At 42.9% G+C, this 22,641-nt stretch overlaps 2 protein-coding genes across 5 annotated transcripts; one reads left to right on the top strand and one right to left on the bottom strand.

The window, feature by feature from the left end:
* Positions 1 to 2,633: 2,633 nt before the first annotated feature.
* Positions 2,634 to 7,667, bottom strand: rmnd5b (required for meiotic nuclear division 5 homolog B). 3 transcript variants are annotated; one of them, XM_044363279.1, is made up of 10 exons: positions 7,520 to 7,667; positions 6,004 to 6,180; positions 5,681 to 5,823; positions 5,464 to 5,601; positions 5,201 to 5,301; positions 4,673 to 4,839; positions 4,292 to 4,457; positions 4,048 to 4,150; positions 3,787 to 3,941; positions 2,634 to 2,980 (listed from the first exon to the last, which is right to left on the bottom strand). In XM_044363279.1, the coding sequence occupies exons 2-10, from the start codon at positions 6,140 to 6,142 to the stop codon at positions 2,917 to 2,919; spliced, it is 1,176 nt and encodes a 391-aa protein (XP_044219214.1). In that variant the 5' UTR covers positions 6,143 to 6,180; positions 7,520 to 7,667; the 3' UTR covers positions 2,634 to 2,916. The 3 variants fall into 3 exon arrangements, with proteins under 3 accessions (XP_044219214.1, XP_044219213.1, XP_044219215.1); XM_044363278.1 differs by having other exon boundaries at positions 7,424 to 7,667; XM_044363280.1 differs by having other exon boundaries at positions 7,561 to 7,662.
* A 4,855-nt stretch (positions 7,668 to 12,522) lies between these two features.
* si:ch73-43g23.1 (serine/arginine repetitive matrix protein 2) lies at positions 12,523 to 22,426 on the top strand. Of its 2 annotated transcripts, none has more exons than XM_044363712.1 (2): positions 12,523 to 12,951; positions 13,564 to 22,426. In XM_044363712.1, the coding sequence occupies exon 2, from the start codon at positions 13,643 to 13,645 to the stop codon at positions 21,893 to 21,895; it is 8,253 nt and encodes a 2,750-aa protein (XP_044219647.1). In that variant the 5' UTR covers positions 12,523 to 12,951; positions 13,564 to 13,642; the 3' UTR covers positions 21,896 to 22,426. The 2 variants fall into 2 exon arrangements, with proteins under 2 accessions (XP_044219647.1, XP_044219648.1); XM_044363713.1 differs by lacking the exon at positions 12,523 to 12,951 and adding an exon at positions 12,967 to 13,053.
* The last annotated feature ends 215 nt before the right edge of the window (positions 22,427 to 22,641 follow it).

Consider the following 22,641-nt stretch of genomic DNA (forward strand, 5'->3'; position numbering starts at 1 on the left):
AGCTGATGGCATTCACCCGAGGGCTTGAAGGGGCTTAAAATCTCCACAGAGCGTGCCAATAAAACCCAAGGACAGGAGCTTTATGACAGAATGAACAACAGAGCGGCAGAGGCTTTTGGGACTAATGTGGCTTTTAGAGGTTTATCCTTGGATCCTTATCTCTGCCTCTCCCCGCTCAGCCCCAGCCAGCCCTCACATACCACCTCACTGCATTACAGGCAGCAGAAGTGGGAGGTCAGCTGTGATGGAAACATAGGAGGATCCCTGTTTGCTTAACAAAATATGCACCTCTATGGAAACTATCAAATGTACAAATGAGTGCCAAGGATATCTTGGCAGGAAAGGAGGTGACACTAAAAGATCTAAATGTTATGTTTAGGAGTATGCTTAACAAACAGTTTAAAGAGTGAGCAAAGCCACATATGTATGTTTATTTTTTTATGCAGGGTTGTAATCTGAATAGTTATGAGCTGTGGCTGACTCACAATGCCCTTACCTTGGCATTTACAATATTATATAAACTGGGGCTTAATATAACACAGCTCAGGAGAGGTTGAGTGATTTACTGAAGTGGGATGAGAAAAAAAAAGATTCTTACCTCACAGGCCTCTGTAGGAGGGTTGCAGCGCTGAATGCCATCAGTGCTGTTTATTTGATGATAAACATGATTAAATATTAGTGAATAATGTATGTAGAAAAAACTGGTTCCTTATTGTGAAACTCGTCCAAAACCTCCAACTTGAGATCCAACAGATTTCAAGGCTTTTTTGTGTGTGAGTCTGGATAATACAGCAATAGCACCACCAAGTGGTAATAAAAGGAGGACTGAGCAGCTGTAGAAGTATAATCAGATGAGATGTACAGTGGATTAAGTATAGGAGCAGTCCACCACCAAATGCCATTGCAAGCCTCCATAACTGATTTGGAGTATAAATTTTTATTTTTAATTTCAGATGCAAGTATATGAAACATGTTAGAGGATAAATATTTACAATAAAAGTTGCATAACACACAAAAAGCAAACATTCAACAAAATTAATACGACAGAAGAACGGAGCACTAGCAGTCTATCTGAAGGAACACTCAAAGAAGCGATGAATGATTGTCAACCAAAGAAAGAAAAAAAAAATGGCGGAATTCAGTGAAATTCCACACAAAACATGTGCTTTAATCCATTCCAAATGAAACCAAGAGAATAAAAAAAAAAAGTTTATCGTAAATTTTGTCTTTAAACTGAGGGTTATGTTGCATTGTCAGTGTGAGCTATGCTGGTGCAGTGCTTGCTGAACAAATTAGCCTCACCGACCGTGAGGTGACATCACCGTTTTTCAAGAGGACACCGGGAACTTGCACTATTAGTATGAAGCATCAACACACATCCAAAATGTCTTGGACTTTGTGGCACGCCACTTTCCCCAAGTGTAAGCTGAAACATCACCGGTTGAGTAATATATACAAACTCCAAAAACACCCAAACTACCAGCCTCAGAATCAATAGTGAAATATCTGTAATCTTTGTTCAAGACTCTTTATATATAAATGTATAACTTTAATATTAACTGCAAAGTGTGGTATGTACGGTTACAATGAGCCCTGAGGAAATGTATGGATTTCAAGGTTTCTATTCTGACTCCATCTCAAATAAAAGCCAAACCTATGCAGCAGAGGCATTTTCTAAGTATATATTAAACAACAGCCACAATGATCAGAGGACTTCCCCACCCACAACGAGTAAAGCTGAATCACAAGCCTACAGTCAGACCATACAGCTACCATCACACCACTTTTACATCTCCAAATCACATGGCGTGCAAGCTTTAGGATACACAATGCGGGGCAGAGTGAGTGATGGCACAACCGTGATGTTTTATTTTTTTCTTCTGTCGAGTCGTTTAGTTCGGAAAGTTTTACGCAGTAGTGTCGAATATGTTGCTGTTCAGTTTAATTTACTATTTTACATGAGCCTGTCTGGCGGTTGCAATGAAAAATAGAAACAAAGCACATTTCACAGTAGTATATATTTTTTGTTTTCCTTTTTGTTGTGTTTGTTAAATACATACATAGAACAAGACAAATGGCTTCTATAATGAGGAAAATCTTGCTGGTGCAGTCAGTCACAAAAAAAAAAAAGAAAAAAAAAAAAGCTGTTCCACCATTGATGAGTTAATTGTTGTACTGATCAAAACGGATACATCAGCCCAACAGTGACTTTCAAGCTACGTGAGGCCTTTATTACATTATGGAGGAGTAATGGGTCACAATCAGAGTTCGATTCAAGACAGACCTCCACAGTTCCCTTCACCAGCAAATAATAAACCTTCAGCACACTTTGTTACTGAACATACCTTTCTCATGTATAATAGAATAGTTTATTATCATCCTGAAATCTGAAACTGCCTATCTATATCATTTACCCACACTCTACACCCATCCATAATCATTCATTCAACTGCTTCTGTCAAAAAAAAAAGGAAAAAGAACAAAAAGAAGCAGTCATTCGTAAGCCAACTCAAACAGTCAATAAAGCCGAGGAAACAAACACTATAAAGTATTACATACTTTAAAAAGATAAGCCTATAACTCTGCAGGCATTTGCAAATGAGTTTCAATGAATGATCCTTTTTCAGAGGTGCTTCTTCGTGAGGATGTTTCTCATAAACTGACAGACTCCTCACGCAACTACGGGTTGTAGTTGGACCATCCCCGCTGGACTCTGTATACTACGTAAAGTTGGAGGGTCCGAGGTGGATTGCGGGATGGCCAAGGCTGTCCAGAGGAGCACTGGGATAAAACCTTAATGCTTACAACAACAGGCCAAGGGCCAGGGACTGAGGAAAAGGGCCAGAGCAAATGGTCCTGGAAACGCAAAGAGCTCCAGGGTAACTTCATCCTTACTCATGAGGAGAGTGTGTGGTATCAAAAGTAGATCTGCTTGGCATGTGACGGATTCTGCTCCATGGGGCAGTACGGGCATTTCAACCTGAAAATGAGACAAAGAGAGGTGAGGAGGGAAAGAAGTTACAATGTGTGGTTTGTTAGTCTAACAGACGATATCTGTTGTTTCAGCCTATTAGCTATAAGTGCTTCATAATTTATTCAACAGCTATCCATTTTCTAAACCAACTTTATTGTCAGATCAACATAACTTGTGGTCTTCATTGGGGTCCACATGGCCACATGTTGAAACACATTGGTCTTATAATAAACTTGTGTGTGTGTGTGTGTGTATATATATATATATATATATATATATATATATATATATATATATATATATATATATATATATATATATATATATATATATATATACACACACACACACACACACACACACATATATATAAATACATAGATATACTATATAATTAATATATATCAATCCTAATGTTATGTTAATGTTATTTTGTTTCATTGACTCTTGGTGCTTTAGCAATATTGTTGTTGTGACATTCATGCCAATAAAGCAATTTTGAATTTTAAATTTTAAATCTGAATTTGAGAGACAGGAAGAGAGAGAGGGACAGACAGAGAGAGACATTTTGAATCAGACACCCTGTGTCTATTAGCATTGGAACTTCATGCCATAGTCCAACACGTGACAGTCTCAGCTGCTCCTAAACAGAGAAATGTCTGGCTGCTGAGTCTGTCCTAAATTGTGCTCAGCACCCCGCCCTTCCCCCAGATTTCAAAACCACAAATCACACAAATGACCCATTTTGGATTAAAAACAGCGATTTTCACTGAAAGGTGAAAAGTTTGCATCCCTGTGCATGGCTGACTTACTTCCCAGCGTTGGTCAGTTTGTTGAGGGCGTCTCTGGAGATGACGTGGCCACAGATGAGCTTCATGGGAGGGTTGCTCTCTGAGGTTTGCTGCCGCAGGATCGGGCAGGCGAACACAGAGTGGTACCAGCACTTCTTGCCCAGGTCAATTTCAATCTATAAATAAAAGACAGGATGTGAATCAACTGAAAGGTGAGAGAGAATGAAGAAAAAAAAAAAAAGATCAATGCATTTTGAAAATTTAAAGACTAAAGAGACTCACAGGCAGCTCGTCCTTGTGCGTCCAGACTCCACTGCACTGTCTCTGCTCTATCACCTGCTTGATGTTCATCAACACAGGCAAAGCCATACAGCCTGATGCAAAGCTGGGGAAAAACACAAACATAAGACAACAGAAAAAATATTAAAATGATCAAAACATTTTTAGCACTGAACTTAAGTATAAATGTAAAGATTTGAAAGGAAGTCGGATATGAGGTATTGTATGTTGTTCAAGGTTTTCTAACCTAACACTGAGTGGAGACTCCACAGAGAGGCCCAGTAAAGCACAGGCATCTCTGGTGAAGATGTTACAGATTTCAGCCCACTGATTTGTCTCCAGCAGACTACGGTACGGAGAGTTCTCAATGCCGTGACGCAGGTAAACCAGACTGCCCATCAGGATCTGGATATCTGCAGGGACAAAAATGTACAGGGGTGAAAAATAACAAAAAGACAAACAACAGATATTAAGAGGTAGATCTCAAAATAATATTCATGTGTTTGCCTCAAGAACACTGTCTTTCAAGGGTAAATACTTGTAAGTTTAAATAAACAGTGAAACATGACTCAAGTTAAGCATCTTGGTGTGTTTGTGTCAGGAATGTCACAAAGATGCCACTGCCTACCTCTCTGGTGCTGAGAGGCGAAGGGCTGGAAATGCCTGGCATACTGCAGGGCCTCCATTTGGTTGCCAATTCCCCCGCTGAGCAGGCTGATGAAGTACAAGCGGTGCAACTTGAACTCTAAACTGCTGTTCAGGTCCAAAAGGCGCTGCCGATTTGTCACCGCCCACCTAAAAAGGTACAGACACAGTCAAGTAAAGTCAGCGATGAACAGCCCAAGAGTTCTTTATCAGAATGTGTTCAAAAGTGACACCGCTGACATGATCATAGGACCACTAATCTGAGAGATGGTAAAATTTTTTCAACCATAAAAAAATATTTTCTTGTACGGCATTTTTACTGTTACATTGTATTAACAAAGTTTCTTCTACTTTTTTGAGGAAGGAAATTTGAACTTAAAATGGCTGAAATGTCTTTCTGTCTATTTTCTATCTCCACCAATGGGTGGAAATAGTCAAGTCAGTTTATTCTCTTCACAAGATGATGAATGAGCAGATGCAGAAAACAGTAAAAAGAGAAAAGAAAACATACTCTAGTGCCGGTCTGAGGTCCTGCATCCTCAGAGCTTCAAGGATCCTGTTCAGCTCCAGGAAAGGCTGCTTCATACTCATATCTATAACTACACCAGACTCCTAGAAAACAGATGTGGGTATTTTGAGCTACTAAAAGTTATTTCCAAGTTTATCTTGACAAAAATTATAATATTAATGTTGCACTAGATTTACATTTATAAATTTCAGAAAGAGTTATCTCAAAGCCATTCAGGTCCAAATGAAGGTTTCACAGTTGTTTACCTGACACAAATCCTCTGCAACACTGAGCATCCCTTGTCTGTACAGGTGCTCCACAATGGTTTCACTCAGGTATTTCTGTCTCTCTGCGGTGTCCCACACCGTCTCTGCCACCACAGCACTGATCTCTGCATCAAAATTCTGCAGAGAAGCAAACCAGAGGTGAAGTAGCTAATATGCCAAATGGACAATGCCACAGAAAGTTGCAGCCAGTCCTTACCCTGTCAATGGCTTTGCCCACTTTTGACACACTGCCATGGATGTCCTTATGTCGGGAGGCTAGCATCTGCACTGTTTCTTTAATATTCTTACAACACTGGGCCATAGTCTGAGATAGGACTGATAAGTCTGCATCTTGTACACCTGCAAAAGATAAATAGTTTTCACTGTGCATGTCTACAATAATGTGTGCAATTAGATACGATAGAGCACTGATTAAGCATATAGAACAAAGTACTGCTTTCATTTCTGATGGGTTCGATAAATTAAAATGATCACAACAGCAAGTATAACCTATGATAATATTTAATACATTTCTCTTACCAAATGCGACTAGCTGTCCTCGGATCTCACAGACACTGCGCAGGAGCTCGTCAAGCCTCTCTTCAGACTGGTGGCCGTACATTACAAAGCGATGGAGCACTTTCTCCAGCTCCCGCTCCACACACGCACACTGTTCCATGATTCGGACTGGAACACTCACACACACAACAGCAACACCTGGATCAAAGGGAAAAATCAGAAAAAAAATACAGGTCAAAGCCAGTTAATTATTAATGCAGTCCAAATAAAGCTGGATTTTTTTTGGGGGGGGGCGCGACTACAGATATTTAAGAGCTTTAAAAAAAAAAAGAAAAATCAATAATGATATATCTTTTTTTTTAAATGAATATACAACATAAAAATAATTTTCATCCTCATGATCTATTAAATTTGTTTTTAAAGAACTGTGATCGTGATATACACTGAGCAGGACAGCGTAGTTTAAAAAAATGAACTGCAATTTCTTTTGACTCATCAGCTAACACTGTTTCATATATTGGCCTGGTCTATTTATTAGTCACAAATGTTATTGTTTACATTGTCAGGGCCCACGTGTAGTTTGCAGTTGTGAGATGGCACAAATAGTGCTATAATGAGTTTAACACAAAAGAAAGTTCTAGGTATTTGGATTTTGGATCTCACTCCATGATTTCAGTGTCCAGTTGCCTGCAGTATAATTGACAATATTGATACAGTTTTGTCATCCACCTCTTTGTCACACAGCTGCCTCTAGAACAAGTCAGCCAAAGCTTGTGATACAATGAAGGTTTACATGACATTTGACAGCTGGTAGGCGTTCCTCTTTGAACAAGACGAGAAAAGCAAATGCTGTCCCGATCAAAAGTTTGGCCTGTTGAAACACTGCTGACAACTAGCAAGGCCTCAACAGTATTAAAGGCAGACTGTGAGCTCTGCGGCCTGGTGTTTACTAACCTTAGTCGCCGCTAGCGTTTCAACTAAAGTATAATTTAATCATCAAGTAACAAAGAAAATACCGATCGGTGATAATGGTTGAGTAGCTATTCTGCTTTCAGACGTTACTTCTTTCTTATAAAAGGATGTGTACACTGTTGATACCCATCGTTTTGCTTTAACTGACCGCTTGTAAGCTGAATACAGAAAATGTCCACCTAACGTTAACACAAAGCTAACAAACATTATCGTAAGCTACACTTCGATTGTCATATTTTGTAGTTATTGATCCGGCACAATGAAACATATAAAGCGCCAGGAACAGTTAACCGTGTATGTATGTTTGTCACGGTAATGTAAAAAAACTAACATAAACAAACGGTATCACAGTCTGTGGATAGCTACAAAAGCTCGCCATTGCTAACAGCTAGTTAGCTAACGTTAGTTTATGTTAGCCAGCTGCTGACTGACAAGGCCCAAATAATTTCAGTACAGGATGACAACTCACCTTATTGTCGTTATTTTGTATTTTTTCCAACACTTAAAGTATATGTCGCTGTTTAACTGAATTTTCTGAGATAAGTTTAAATATAAAACCACTCACCTATCTTAATTAGTTAGCAAACATTAGCGTTAGCCACTTGCCTGTTATGGCAACACTTCACCAGCAGTCGTACTGCGCATGCGGGTCTTCCTGTGTCGCATGCTGCGTTTACGGAGCACTTTACAATAAAGTCTTTTTTCTGCGACATCAAAGGCTAACAGCTAAATCTTCTTCTTTAGGTTTTATTGGCGGGTAGAAACCAGCTTGTAGGCGCATTACCGCCACCTCCTGGACTGGAATGTGGAATAGTAGATAGTCAAGTCAATGTCATTAAAGCCCAATATCACAAATCACAAATTTGCATCAGGGGGCTTTGCAGTCTGTACAGTAATACAACATCCTTTGTCCTAAGACCCTCGAGTTGAATAAAGAAAAAATCCCTAAAAAACCTTTTAACGAGGGAAAAAATGGAATAAACCTCAGGAAGAGCAACAGTGGAGGGATCCCCCTCCCAGGACAGACAGATATGCAATAAATGTTGTGTGTACAGAATAGAACACAAATTACAGAAATGCAACATGGACAAACAGGCCGACAAAATTATAATGGATTTATAACATATATGAAGAATGTAATCAATAGGACGCAGAACAGCTTCTAGCAATAGGACCTGAGTGATGCGACCTCTGTCCCCATGGAGACCTTGGAGGAGGACAGACTACACAAGCATACAGGAGAGAGAGAGACAGGGCATCATGCACAAAGGAGAGAGAGACAGGACATCACTGACACAGGAGAGAAAGAGAAACAGGACATCATTCACAGAGGAGAGAGAGACAAGACATCATGCACACGAGAGAGAGAGAGAGAGAGACAGGACGTCATTCACACAGGAGAGAGAGAGAGAGTGACAGGACGTCATTCATGCAGGAGAGAGAGAGAGAGAGACAGGACGTCATTCACACAGGAAGAAGAGAGAGAGACAGGAGGTGAGGCTGGAACTCCTGCAGGATGAGGAACCAGATCCAAAAACTCTGGAAATGCCACCAACAGCCAGGGAAAGGTAGGAAAGGTAAGATAGGCAGACAACAAGAGACAAAATAAACAAAACAAAACAAAAAAAATCCTAAATTCTCTTTACTATACCGGTTTCTTTTAGGTACCTAATCAAAATACTATCACTTTCCATCCATAAAAACCTCCACCAGCAGCTTTCCTGTTACTCTGTTGTAAAGTTATCAAACTTTACATTTCATATCCCTCATTTAACCCCTGCACTGGTCACTTTCTTATATTACATCAAAGTGGACTTAACATTTCACATTGTACATTGAATTCAGCCTCCACTGTTACATCAATGAATTATTTATTGCATGTCACATTTAATTTTTGCACTTGTCACCATTTCTTGGTCCATAGCAGGTCCATATTTCCTTTGTCCAGTCAATATTTCATTTAAAGTTTTACATCCCATAAAACTATTACTATTCCATTCTGTAAACAGATTTTAAATTTTGAATTTTTCATTTAATTTTAGTACTACTTTGTTTATTTCATCATTATTGAAACCTGATATTTGTTCTATTTTTATTCTTCTATGTTGCGTCTGTAGAATACTTGCATACTTAGCTAATAAACAGATTCTGATTCTGATTTCCATGAGGCTCTTCCTAACAGATTCCCAAAGGTAAGATCAAGGTATTGGCTCCTTTAGTGCTGCTATTAGGTCCCTCCATTGCATATTGTAACTGTTACAGTCAAATATAGTCATGTTTAACTGTTTCTGGTTCATTACATTGAGTGCATGATCCAATTTGGTGCTTACCTATCCTGTAAAGTGTTTGATATAGTCCTTTTTCCTCCTTTTGGTTCCTACCTGAGTTTCATTCATACCTAGCACAGTTTTGAATACTATAACATGTCTTCCAGTGTCATTGATGTCCCAATATTCTTGTCAGACTTTATGCATTTGCACCTTGATAAGAGTTTTGACCTCAGCCTTACTTAAAGGAATTTCTATATTGATTGTCTGTGATTTTAACGATTGCTTGGCTAATATGTCAGCTTCCTCATTGCCCTAAACACTTACATGAGTCTTCCAAATGATTTTCATTTTAATCAGATTTCTCTCTGGCACACTGGAGCTTTGAGGCTGTCACAACTCATCCTTTAAAGGTTGGCACAAGATACCAATATTTTACTGTCATAGCAGGTCAAATAGAGCTAATTATAACTATTCTATATCTTCTGATAGTTTTAATTGTAACAATACATCATATTTATTGAGCCGATCTTATGTTCTGTATGTTAAGTCTGCAGAGTAGTGTAAGTGTTGTCAAATATATATGTTGGTATAAAAATTATAATATTTCCCTCTGAGATGTAGAGGGGTAAAATTATAAAGTAGCATAAAATAGAAATATTCAATTTAAGTACCTCAAAATTATCCATTTAATTTTGAATTTTAAAAAATAAGTATAGCTAATATTAGAACTGTGGCTGGTATAAAGCTTGGCCATGCAGAGTTAATTACATCCTAAAAGAGCAACTAGGTCAGTTCAAAAAAGATAGATTTGAAATGTGATCTTATGTTTATATTCTTACTGTTTGTCCTACTTAAATAGACTAAACCATCATGAGACTGGACCCTTCTTTAGCATCATATCCCTCAGATAGAACCCTGGCAGAGAAATTAGCTGTAATTAATTTTTTTAAAAAGTAAGTCATGTTTATTTATCTTCATATATAAGGAAATACTGTGCCAGACAATATTTGACATTTGCTCAATATGTGCACACGGAGCATCAGCCTCTGTGCCAAGTACTTTGATTTGGAAGGTTATTATGCATTTAATAATCATGATAATAACTTTATTTGTATAGCACCTTTCCTACAAAAATGCAACTCAAAGTGCTTTACAACAAAAGAAGTTACATGCACCAAGTGCTTCATATCAAAAAAAGACATAAAATGAACATAAAAACATGTAAATGTACATTTTTGATAATATCACTAAACATAAGATAAAATAAAGTGAAAATACAATACATAGAATGTGTACTTCAGTGGCGGTAATTTGAGAATTAATAAGCAAAAACTCAGAAGGTGTTTCGCTTTGTGTACACAATCTGTAAATCGGTACTTAGGTTTTTGAAGCCATAAGCATGACAGAACCTCCCTTTTCCCAACAGACACAGACTCACTACCAGTCTTTACTGACTGAAATAAGCCTCTTTCAGCTTACCCCAGAACGTCTTCCCATGGGGTTAACCTCATTGTGGGTCTTATCTGTGTCAGGCGCAACCCAAAGTCACCCTGGGAAAAACCACCCTGGCGCTGTGGGGGTTAAAAACACACACCACAGTCTGTCTCTCACCTACCAACCACTGACCTCATTTGTCTGCTTATAGATGCCCACGCAGCTGATTGTTTACGCATGGCTTATTGGTGTGTTGCATTGCTGAGGAGGGTGAGAGTAGGTGAGGTCTGTGGACTTGAGCAGGCTGGTGTGACTAATCTATCAGTGATGTGGACTAAAGCTCGCCATTGCTGAGGTGCTCATCATTCTTTCCTTCTGAGTCCTCCTCCAGTCTGCTGTGCTGCCATAACCACAGAGGGTAAAATTTATCAGCACTTCTGTGCACTTTGGTTCACGCTATCTCAAAACCAGCACACAATCATATACATATTCATACATGCATGTTGTCCTCTCCAAGCTTTTTCAAGTTTACTGTTTTATAGTTTTATTCCATATTTCCCAAGTGATATATGTATGTATTTATAACACATAATGAAATGGTGTATTGCAGTTTACTGTATGAGTTCAAACCATGTCATCCATCCCCTCTTTAGTACCTGTTAAGAATTTAAACGGATGATGTAGGTCATGCTGCTCAAGCATCCGGTGAAATATGAACAGGGTATTTCTGAAAGGGGATCTGGAGACTATAAACACTAGTCTATAAACGCTAATGGATTTATACAGAATTATTGGTGGAAAAACAATGTACAGCTATTGTATAGCTCTGTGAGTGAAGCCATATTGCTCTAACTCAACAAAGGTCAAGGACTTGGCTCCAATTTTGGCAAGCCACACTAAAATGTGTGCTCTTGTGGCAATGTATAACACTTCAGAGAGAGGAGTGGACCGAATAACATATGTATAATGCCATACATAAAATAGCTTGTTGACTTTCCAGTGTTGAGTGAGATCTTTCAACCCCTTGATACTCCAGATATGATATACCCTCAGTCAAAGCCTTATGTGCAACATTCAGTCAGGGCTGCAATCAAAGATTTTCCATTGGCTTGCCTCGTATGACTTAATGACTGAGAATGAACGGTAATCTCTTGAGGTATTAGGATAGGGACAGAGGGCTTATCCAAACTCACTACCATCAAACACGCCCAGGCATCCTCATGTGACTCAGAAGGTACTGCTCCCATAGCAACAGTAATACATACAATAAAATGCACAGTCCCTTTTGTTTGGTCATTTTAATGGAACACTTAGTGTTATCATACAATCCATAAGACTAAATGTGAATAAATATAAGAAATCTTTATTGGCTATAGCCCTGTAACATAAAATATCCTGGCATTAACAGAAAAACGTGAGTTAGAACATGTGAGTACGCCTTACTGATGTTATGCAAGTGTTGTTAGTGAACATGCAGCGCAGAAGAGTTCTGCATGTGAGCTGTCAAAGTCGGATGGTATGCATCAACCTTTGACCTGTTGTCCCCCAGCTAGATCTTAGCATGCGTGCACACACACTCACATACACACCCACGCGCATACAAGCATACATTAACTACACCCTGAATGTTAAGTATAACCTCATAAATAGTAGTCAAGTGGACAATGTGTGGGCTTTACAATGAGCTCTGTTTACCCCATTCTTTCCTCCAGCATGCCCAGGCAAACAGCTAAAGCTATGGCTATCTGGCCCTGATAGTATGGGTCTATATATAGAGGAGCCCTGTGACTGAGCTGGCTCTAAGTGTCAGATTCCAGGCGCACTCGTTCGTCCTGGCCGGATCAGCACCTGCTGCTAACTATAAACTCACCCAACCCCTGCACTGCACCCCAACTCAGCTCTCACAGGAAAGCCAATGCCCAACCAAAGCTCATCCTGGAGAAGAAAAAAGATCCAGGTTAGACTCAGTAAGCGCTTTCCCCGAGGCCAGGTCAGAGGGGAGGGGCAGAAATAGAGATGGGAGCATTAGAGGATGTAATGTGTCTGAGTGAGATACCCCTCTTTACTTTTTCTGTTCAAGTCTGATACATGGCAGTGCCTTCGATATTCTGAAGTTGTCTAGCCAGTGTGGCTCTGCCAGACTGAGCTGTACAGAGCTGCTCGTCCTGGATTCGGGAGTTCTTATAGGCTTGGCGTGTACTGTGGATTTATGAGACAGTTTGCTGGATGAGGGGCAGATATTGCAACACAAGGGAACTTAATGCCCTTGGGAAAGCCTCATCATTGGCCAAAGGTACAGTACCAATCATTCTGTATTTTTCTCCTCGTACTGGGAGTGGGCGCTCTTTCTCTTGTCAGTCCTACAGCAAGGCAATATGGGAAGTTTAGATAAAGGGTATGTATTTGGCAGAGCTAATCTAAATATTGTCACATTCCATATATCTAAATCTAATAATTATCAGTCTTTTAATTCAAAATAAGCTGCACTTCATATGTAATGTGTTGACGAAAACTTGTGAGCTACACGTTCAGACACCAAATTTCTGGTATGCAACCAAACATTTTCTGTCAACTTTAAGTGAATGTTTCATATTTATGTATATTTTGTTGTGTTACTTTCAAGTTGCTTGCTAGTGCTTTTTAAGGCATAATGATGGAGTTACATTTATGCTCCCAGCCTAAATGGAGGTTTACAATATCTTATTGTACTGTAGGTTTTCTCAAAACATTTGAGATTTAAAAGATAAATTTGCTGTTGGCAAATCAACAAAACAGAAAAATGTATGCTTTAGCCTCTATATTTTCTATTAATACGCTTTTGCCTCTCAATGATACTCATGAAATGTTACTGGTGATATAAATGAATGAGCTACACACAATCCACGTGACCATATCTTGTTTCCAGTCCAGGATCAGAGCCCAGAGCAGACTAGAAGAACAGACTGGACTGGCCAAAGTGAGAATTTGGAGCTTGTAAACTAGCGATGGACAGCTGGACTCTCCAGGGGGACAGCTACTCCTTCCTGCGCAGTGCGCCCCGCAACTTTTCTCTGTGCCATCGTGACGGCACCCCCAACCACGTTGAAATATTCGATATCATCAACGTTCCTAGTCAGCGCAGTGTCATCTCTGAGACCACCTGCCTGTGTGACATTTTTGGGGACGACTGTGAGTCACCCTCCCACTCAAGCAGCCCTGCTATAGGGGCCTTTGTCCCTTCCCAGAGGGGGGTGGACGGGACAGCTGCTGCATCACCCCTGGTGGATGATCTGAACGAGTCATCAGGCTCTTACCACAGCGCCCAGGGCTCCAGTGAAGGAGAGGAGGGTTTTGAAGACACAACAGAAAGGCTTTACAGCCCCACGTCGCAGAGCGAGTCTTCAGAGAGGAGGCAGTCAGAGGGTGAGGGACTGAGCTCAGGGCATCCAGAACTTTCTAAGGATAGTAGCCCAAATTTAGAATCAAAAAACAAATCACCAGTACCTCAGCTTAGTGCAGCTAGCCCATCATCTGAAGTCCTCAACGCTGATCGTAGTGAAAGGACACCCTCTCCTGGACATAACAACTCCTCTACCCTCAGTCCAGAGGGGAGAGTGTCATCCTTGTCTTCATCCCCAGTTGAAACAAGACGTTCGCCCTCATCACCTGGTCTAAGACAAGCTTGTTCGGAAGCTGAACCAAGGAGAATCACTCCTACATTCAAAGACAGACATAGAAGCCCCTCACATTTAACTCAAAGTCCTTCCCCTGAGCCTAGAAACTGTGCCAGCTCATCTTCCTCTGAATCAGTGAACACCCAGTCTTTACCTGAGTCCAGAGGAGCACAAGTCTCACCCGTGCCAACTATCAGCAACTTTAATCAAACCTACAGTCCCTCACCTGGGCCCACATCTAAAGATCTTTCTCTAGATTCGATATCACCAACCTTTGAATCTAGAGCCAACCTTTCATCTCATTTGCTTTCACCCAGTTGTACAGAGTTATCATCCCAGTCAAGAGAAACATTGGTCTCTCCTGAGCTGAACAACAGGTCCTCCTCCCCTGATACTCAAGCGTCATCTCCTTTCCCTGAGCTGAGAGGAAGGGTCTCCTTGCCTGATCTTTTCAGCAGAGGCTCCACGCCTGATATAGAAGATTCTCCCCACACACCTGAGTTGATTTCAGATCCTGACACAGCTGGAGGAGATACCACAACCACCCCTGAGAATCAAGACACAGGATTACCAGCTGAACCTAGCAGTACTACTTCAACACCTGCCCCTCGATACACACCTCCTTCACCTGTGATTTCATTCGTTCCATCTCCTGAGCTCAGGGAGGGTAGCGTCTCTCCTGAATTTAAACACACAGCTGCTTCACCTGGCCTGCTAAGTGCTACCTCTCCCTCTCCTGGCCCCTTGCCTAAAATAAGACACATTTCAACGCCCTCTGAAACCAGTACCCAGGTGTCTTCTCCTGTGGTAAGCTGTACTTCATCTCCATCACCTGAAATTAGGAGTAACTGTTCTCCCATAGAGCACAGACATACTGCTCCCTCACCTGAAATCAGGATTACAGCATCCTCACCTGAGGTCAGCAGGAGAGAGCTGGTTTCTGAAGTGGAGCCAATACCAGACTCTCCTCTCCTAAATCCTCACATTGAATCTGTCTCATCAAGAAGCCTCACTTCGTCCCCTCATATCACAGGGATTTCTTACTCTGTTGTTCAGCCCGAGGACCGGGACACTCCCCCATTCCCTGAGCTCCATTGTCCCTCCACCCCTGAGCCTGATAGGACACGTGTGTCCCCTCAAGCAAGGAGCCCTACCCCAAGCAGAGACAGTGTGCAGAGCAGTATAGCAGAGTCCACGGGCACACCGCGAGGCTCGCCTCATACATCAGGCTTCACGAGCCCTGTCCTACAGCCTGCAATAACTCTGTTGCATCAACCGAGGTACCAATCACCTTCACCTCAGCCAGAGCATCACACTCCCTCACCTGAGCCAAGATATCAGACCCCTTCATCTGACAAGTATCAGAGTCCCTCACCACAGAAGCACAGAAGTAGAGATCCATCATCTGTTGCCCCATCTCCAGAGCAGAGGTATAATCAGCATTCACCACCAACCCTTTCCACAGAGTATAACCCTCAGTATTCACAGCCTACTCCTCCTCCCTGTAATACACCTGAGATTAAGGGGGTTTCCTCTTCACTTGACATTACAGAAATACAGTTCCCCACACAGTTGGCAAAAGACATTGAGTCACCCTCATTTGAGTTAGAAAGGGGAGACGAATCAGTTGTAGCTGAAATCAAAAGCAGTTCACCCGTAGAGGCAGTTCATTCACCTGTAACCACTTCACCTGTTTTAGCTGAGGAAAAAGTGGACAGCTCACTGAAACAACAAAACACAGAGAGAGAAGTAACACCAAAGGAAGTAAGCCTTCAGCATAGTTCAAGTTTAGCTTCGTTGTCTGTGGAAAAACAAGATACTGACAGCACCTTTTTTCAGATACAAGACCCTTATAATAATCCCTGTATTGAAAACAAGTCTCCCTCCCCCAATCTCCTACTCTCTAGTAAGGACAGGGGTCCACAGATTTCTCCTGTCCACAAGGCTATATCCAACTCATCTGTGCAGAGATTGGAAAACCAACAGCCTCAATTGACAACTTATTCAGTAACTTCTGAAAGCAGCAGCTCATTGAAATCAACCTGTACATCTGAGCACTCAAGAAAACAGCTGTCAACCAAACTTGGACGTGAAAACAGAGAGAGGTTTACAGAGGACATGGCCCACCATGTAAACAGGAGGAGAACTCCCTCTCCCCCACTTACCAGGTTTACACCTGTACACATAATCGCCCCTGAAAAGCCATACAGACAGTGGCAGAACAGAGGTCGTAGCCCCCCTCAGGTTGTAGCATCCTCACAGAGTGGTAATTTAAAGAGAGTGGTGACAAATAGGGAAAGCCCCGATGTCGCCCCTGTTGACAATAATAGCCTGGCCCCCTGGGGCAGGCTAGGAAGGCAACTGGAGATGGAAAGGGAAATGCAGCTGGAGGAGGAGAGAAAAATAGGTAGAGAGAGGCAAAGGGATGGGGAGATGGAGAGAGAGAAAAAGAGGGAGGAGCGGGTGCCTGAAAAGGGGGAGGGTTGGCAAGGGGACGTCAGTTACAGAGGGAAACAGGTTGAGCTGTCATTCAATGCCAGGAATAGAAAAGGGTCTGCGAGTCGCAGTACAGCTCCCACAAGCAGAGAGAACCGTCAGGGACTGCCAGCAGTGCATTCCTATTCAGAGAGCTTGCTTGCCAACAGACCGCTACAGCAACAACAGAGTCTGCTTAGACTTGCTTCCCAGCAAGACACCAAGGGTGGTGGTCCTAGCAGGCGGCCTCAACTTCCTGCACTGCAGAACAAGAACAGTGCTCGTGTGATCGCAAACAGGCCCTGCCAAAGTTCGAGCTCCAGCATGGGAAGTGAGTTTGATGAGGCAGACAATGAGGTGAAGTGGTTTACAGACTTGGCTTTCAGTAGCCTGTCAAGCCCTGAGGTAGATTACCTTGACATGTACAACTCCAGCCACCGATCGTCTACCAACATCTCTCAGCCATCTACTCAGGAGAGCCCAGCTGGGGTCAACGCTGCCTGGCTGGCTTATGCTGACTTAAGGGGTTCTGCTCCAAAGTCGGACAATGATGACCTCCCATCGGCACACTATTCGGATGGCCTAGATCCATCGCGGCGCTATGAGATGGGCAGCTTTGAATGCGTTGATGTGGCTGTGGAAAGAGAGGACTCCAGGAAGGTGAGAAGAGGAGTGCCAAAGAGACAGATCCAGCTGAAGAGGAAGAATAATGCTGAAGGGAAACAGGATGAAAGCAGTGACAATAGCAGTCCTGGGGTTCCTATGATGGCGGATAGCCCCTCTCTAGAAAGTCACTCCAGAGAGACATTGCTGAGACAACATAGCACACCAGCAGCAATGCAAGAATGCTACCTTTCTGAGCACAGCCTAGAGCCCGATCAAGAAAATGAAAGAAAATTTCAAAAATCTGCTTCTCTGGATGAAACATTTACTAAGACCAAGATGGCCACTTGCCTCATCAAGAGTGTATTGTCTAAGAAGATGCAAAGTGTTGATAAACACCCTGACGAACAAGTGGGAGAAGAAGTGAGCCCCACTTTTGAGGAAAACAGCCTACCAATAGAGAGTACAGTGGCACCACTTAAAGAGTCTCCAAAACCTGATGCACATAACCTGAGTTCATCTCTTTACTCAGATTGTAGTCTTTCATCTGAATGTCTTGCTATGAGAGGAGAACAAAGCCCAAAGGATGAAGCTAGACCAACTCCAAAAAGCTTTGGAGTGAAATCCAGTAACAGGCCAAGTTCAAGCAGCAGCAGCAGAAGTGTTAATTTTTCACAGACTGACAGTGAAGAGGCTGATGCTCAAGGCAGGAATGCAACCTTGTTAAGATCTGAAATGAGATCAGAACTGAAAGTGCCATTTGATAATAAACAGTCCAGAACTAGAGTTCAACGTGCAGATGACAGTAAAACATGGGAGGAAAGGGAGGGTGGTGACTCAGCAAATACCACTGCCGGGAACATAGGAGCTCCTTCTGGCACTGGAGTCAGTAGCACGCACGTCAGAAAGCACAGAGACCAGGAATGTGAAAACACAGAGGACCATAAACAACTGCAACAGGGTGACGAGAGCCCCAACATGTCAAAAACACAGGAGATTACACTCAAAGCTGTGGAGAAAAAGAAAGCTTCCCTCAATGTCTCTCTTACACCTGAGGCAGAAAACAAACTTGAAGCTCCTTCACCAGATATGTCTTTCAGAGAAAAGGAGGAAAGGGTAGAGACCAATGTGGATCCGAAAACAGAGGAAGAAGATGGGAATGGAAATAGTAAAGCTAAGGTCCCCATACACAAAGTTAGAGATGTCAGGCGGCTTGTAAAAAATACTTATAATCTGTCATTCAAGGCAACCAGTGTTGTAATGCCATCTGCTGTAAGTGAAGAAAGGGTTGAAAATGTAAATGAGGAAAGGAAGGAAGAAATAAAAGAGGAAAGGAGGGAAGAGGTCATAAAGGATGAGGAGAGGGATATGAGGCAAGAGGTAAAGAGGGAGGAGAGGCTGGAGGAAAGGAAAGAGGAGTTCATGCAGGGGAGGAAAGAGGAACAGAAAGTGGAGACGAAAGATGAAAAGCCACTAACCTCATCTCTGCCTCTGCAGAGCAAAGGAAAGTCTCTGTCTTGTCCAATGCAAATAGAATACAAGGCAGTTTGCTGGAAAGAAGACAAAAGTAAAGTGATACCTGTAAGTGATAGCAATAAAGATTCAGAGAACGTACGTGACAAACCACAAGCTTCTCCAAAGCTTGTCACGGAGGCAAGCAGAGAACAAGTGAATTCCTCAACTGCAAAGACACAGAACAACACAACACGGGATGCAGCAATTGCCAAGCCCTGTCAACACAATTTAAATGTGGAGGGAAAAACACAAGAGACTAAAACAGAAACATATAAAGTGCCAGACAGTGAGGACAAACCTTTGGTGGTTAGAACCGACAGAAAACCTCCCATGCTCGGAAGCCTCCCCAAACTGCCCAGTAAGGAAAGAGAGGTGTCAACCGCTGTAGTGTTGATAAGGGATGCATCCAGCAAGTCTAAGACATCTGTATCTCCAGCCCAGGAAGAACCCACCCCACCACAGGCCCCAGCTGCTTCACCTTCACCTGGGCCCACGACCCCTGGCAGCACCCCTGGCAGCAGTGGCCACTCAGTTTCCATGTTGTTAAAGGAGAAAGGCTACCAAGCTGACATTGGAGCAGTGATGGGTGATGGCCAGAATGCAGTTGGAGGGAAAGGGGCTCCACGTAAACATGTAAACTGCCTGGAGATCCCCCTTCAGACCACCACGGCCTCAGATGGAGGTTGGATCGAGTCTCATAGAGAAAGAACATTCTCCTCCTCATCCACCATGTCTGGCCGCTCAGCAGTGTCCGACAACACAGATACTCTCACAAAGACCAGAGAAGAAGAGGTAGTCAGTATAAAACCTACAGTGAAGGACACAGCAAAGCAAAAAAGTGCTTCTCCACAAAGGACTACGCAGGACCAAGCACCACTTCCCACCAAACAGAAGGAACAAGGAGATTTTGAAGCAGTGAAAAGGCTGGATCCAACTTTCCCTCCAAGATCCCCTGCAGTAAGGAGATTCAGACCTCAGCCAATTGAGGTTAAGTCCTTGTCTAAAGAGACACAGAAACAAGAGATGCCAACAAACAACATTGGAAACAACAGGCCACAAACCATTGAAGTAAAATCTATAGCTAAGAATTCGCAAAAGCCAGTTGTGCCTCCAAAACCAAGCTGCAAATTCAAACCTTCAGATTTAGGAGGAATGCCAAATGAAGCACAGCGACCAACGGTGACAACATCGACTGCAAAACCTCAAGGTGAGGAGAGGTCTCAAACAATTGTAGTGTCCTCACCAACAATCTACAGAAAGATCTCCAATGAGCACACATCAACATCAAACTATACAAGAAAACTAGCCGTGTCTGCTGTATCCAGCCTCAAACCTCCACCAAGCAAAACAACAGCAACCACCATCTCTAGTCTTTCAAACCAGTCAACCGCACCACCTGACACAGAGGCATCTAGTGACAGAGGTCAGCAGCCACAGCCAGGGGCCTCGCCTCAGAGCTCTAGATATACACAAAGACCTACAACTTTAGCCACAGCTCCAACATCAGCCACTGGCCCAGGTTTAACCTCAGCTCCAGCTCCAGTTTCTGACCTGCCAGCAAACCAGGTCCCTGCACCTGCCTCTGCGGGAACCAGACAGGCAAGCCAGTCAGCTGTTGTCGATCCAAACAGCCAACCACAGTATCCCAGGACAGCATACCCTCATGAACAAGCTATGCCGGTAACATCAAACTGTCCAAAACAACCTGCTCCTGTATCCATAACACAAGCGCCAGGATACACACACCAGCCATACCGCAGATCACTGTCCAGTGAGCGCTCCCAAAGAACAGATGACCTGCGTTTTTATGCCTCAGATGACCCACCAAGCTACGATGAAAGAGAAAGCTTTAGTCCTCTCCTGCTGCCAGATTTGAACCCCAGGAGATCAAATCGCTATCAACCCTCCTCCCGACCTCCTCCTTGTTCTTGCACAACTGGCTGCCCCTCCCACCCTGGTCTCCCCCCTCCTCACCATCACCGCAGCCCCCACAACCTCACCCCTCCAGCCCCTCCACACTCCCCCGGCCAGGCGCTACCTTACCCCGTCACCCAGCCCACTCTCCGTGCCCACCAGTGCAGACCTGATCCTCAGCCAATGAGCTTCCAGCCCAGCTCTCCTAAGTCAAGTCCTCTTAGTTCAAGCCAGCCACCAGCCATGTACCAGTCTCTCCACCAGCCTCCTCCCTGCCCTCCCCACCCTTCACTCATGCAGTCGTGCACTGCTGACCGTCCCATGCAGCCACCCCAGCATATTGACCCCCGGCGGCCCCCTGTCCACAGATCCCCTCAGCAGCAGCCACCAGGCATGCCTGGGGCTCCCTATAGTGATCCTGGCCACAACCACTCTCCTGGCCTTCCTTCTATGGATCCCCAGTACCTGTGTGGCCCTCAAACCCTGGGGTCATCCTATGGCTCTGAGTATGGGGGTGACACCTCCAGTTTGTACTCAGAGAGCGGCTATGGACAGACACCACGCAGAGTGCTCCTGGATCCTGAGACAGGGAAGTATTTTTATATAGAGGTGCCTATGCAGCCACTGAGGAAAATGTTGTTTGACCCAGAGACCGGCCAATATGTGGAAGTGCTCATCCCCCAGCAAGCAATGTCTCACTCAGGTCTGTATCCTCCTTCAGCAGCCCCCTACCCATCTCTCCACAACCCCAATATGTATGCCCCTGGTCCACAGTACATGCCCTATGCAGCTCCTCCTCCCACAGCCCACCCCCAGACTCAACCCCAACCACCCAGATACCCTGAGGCCTCTGCTGCAGCAACAATGCACCCAAATGGGCCCGGCGTCAACTACAGGAATTCCTCTGGTCAGGGATCCAAGCCAGAGCCCCAGAATCATCCACCACTGGACCAGAGCTACCTAGAGAGTATGTATTATGTTCCTACAGGGATGAATGCGAGCCCCAATCCCACCCCACCAGACTATTACCACAAACATCCCCCTAACCTACCCCCAACTGGGGGGAAAAGGTCCTGAAATAGAGGATAGAGGCCGCCCTCCTGGAGCCTGTTAGGTTTTAAATACACAGTGTATAAAGGGGATGTCTAATGTTAGCCTGTAATGTTATTTGAGTTTTCACATTGCAACTAAAGGCAGCAATTCTTTGGTTGTTGTTTATTTGCTGCTGCTTGTTGTCCGCTGAGCTGCTTTGATAGAATAAGAAATATAATTCTTGAGTTAAAGATACAAGAGTAAGACTTTTCTATGAGGTGTTCTTAAGAATAATACCTAAAGCTAAAATAATCCATTGAAATGGTTTTCATTTTTGATACAGGGTAGGAACATCATACTGTAACTTCACAATTAATGCACAAGCACTATAAATCAATAAGTTTACTGATTTACCGATGTGTGTATTTTAACAACAAATATCTAAAAAACTTGAAAATGCTGTTTTAAAAGAACCTCATATTTATTATTGTATTATTGTATTTCTCTAATATTGGATGAGTGAGTTTGTGCACATGATGTCTGCAACAACAATGCTAATAAAATATTTCACATATATGTTTTGCCACGTTTTAATGCCTTCATTTATTTATCTCTAAAGTTAACTATCTGTGGTGGAAAGCTGCCTTAAATTCTTCTGAACCTTAAATAAAACACATCAACACTTGCAGGTTGTTGGAAAAATGAATATATTGTACAATATGAAGATTACAGGAATCTTTCAGCATCTCTCAGATGAAACACATCAGGTGTGGTTTTTACAAGAAACTAAA

Source organism: Thunnus albacares, chromosome 10 (genome assembly GCF_914725855.1).
Source record: "Thunnus albacares chromosome 10, fThuAlb1.1, whole genome shotgun sequence".
Classification (NCBI taxonomy): Eukaryota; Metazoa; Chordata; class Actinopteri; order Scombriformes; family Scombridae; genus Thunnus; species Thunnus albacares.

Coding starts and splice junctions, on each gene's coding strand:
- rmnd5b (XM_044363279.1), bottom strand. CDS start 6,142: ATGGAACAGTGTGCGTGTGTGGAGCGGGAGCTGGAGAAAGTGCTCCAT. Junction 5,302..5,463: donor TTGCAGAGGATTTGTGTCAG/GTAAACAACTGT, acceptor TCTGTTTTCTAG/GAGTCTGGTGTAGTTATAGA. Junction 3,942..4,047: donor CGCACAAGGACGAGCTGCCT/GTGAGTCTCTTT, acceptor TTTTATTTATAG/ATTGAAATTGACCTGGGCAA.
- si:ch73-43g23.1 (XM_044363712.1), top strand. CDS start 13,643: ATGGACAGCTGGACTCTCCAGGGGGACAGCTACTCCTTCCTGCGCAGT.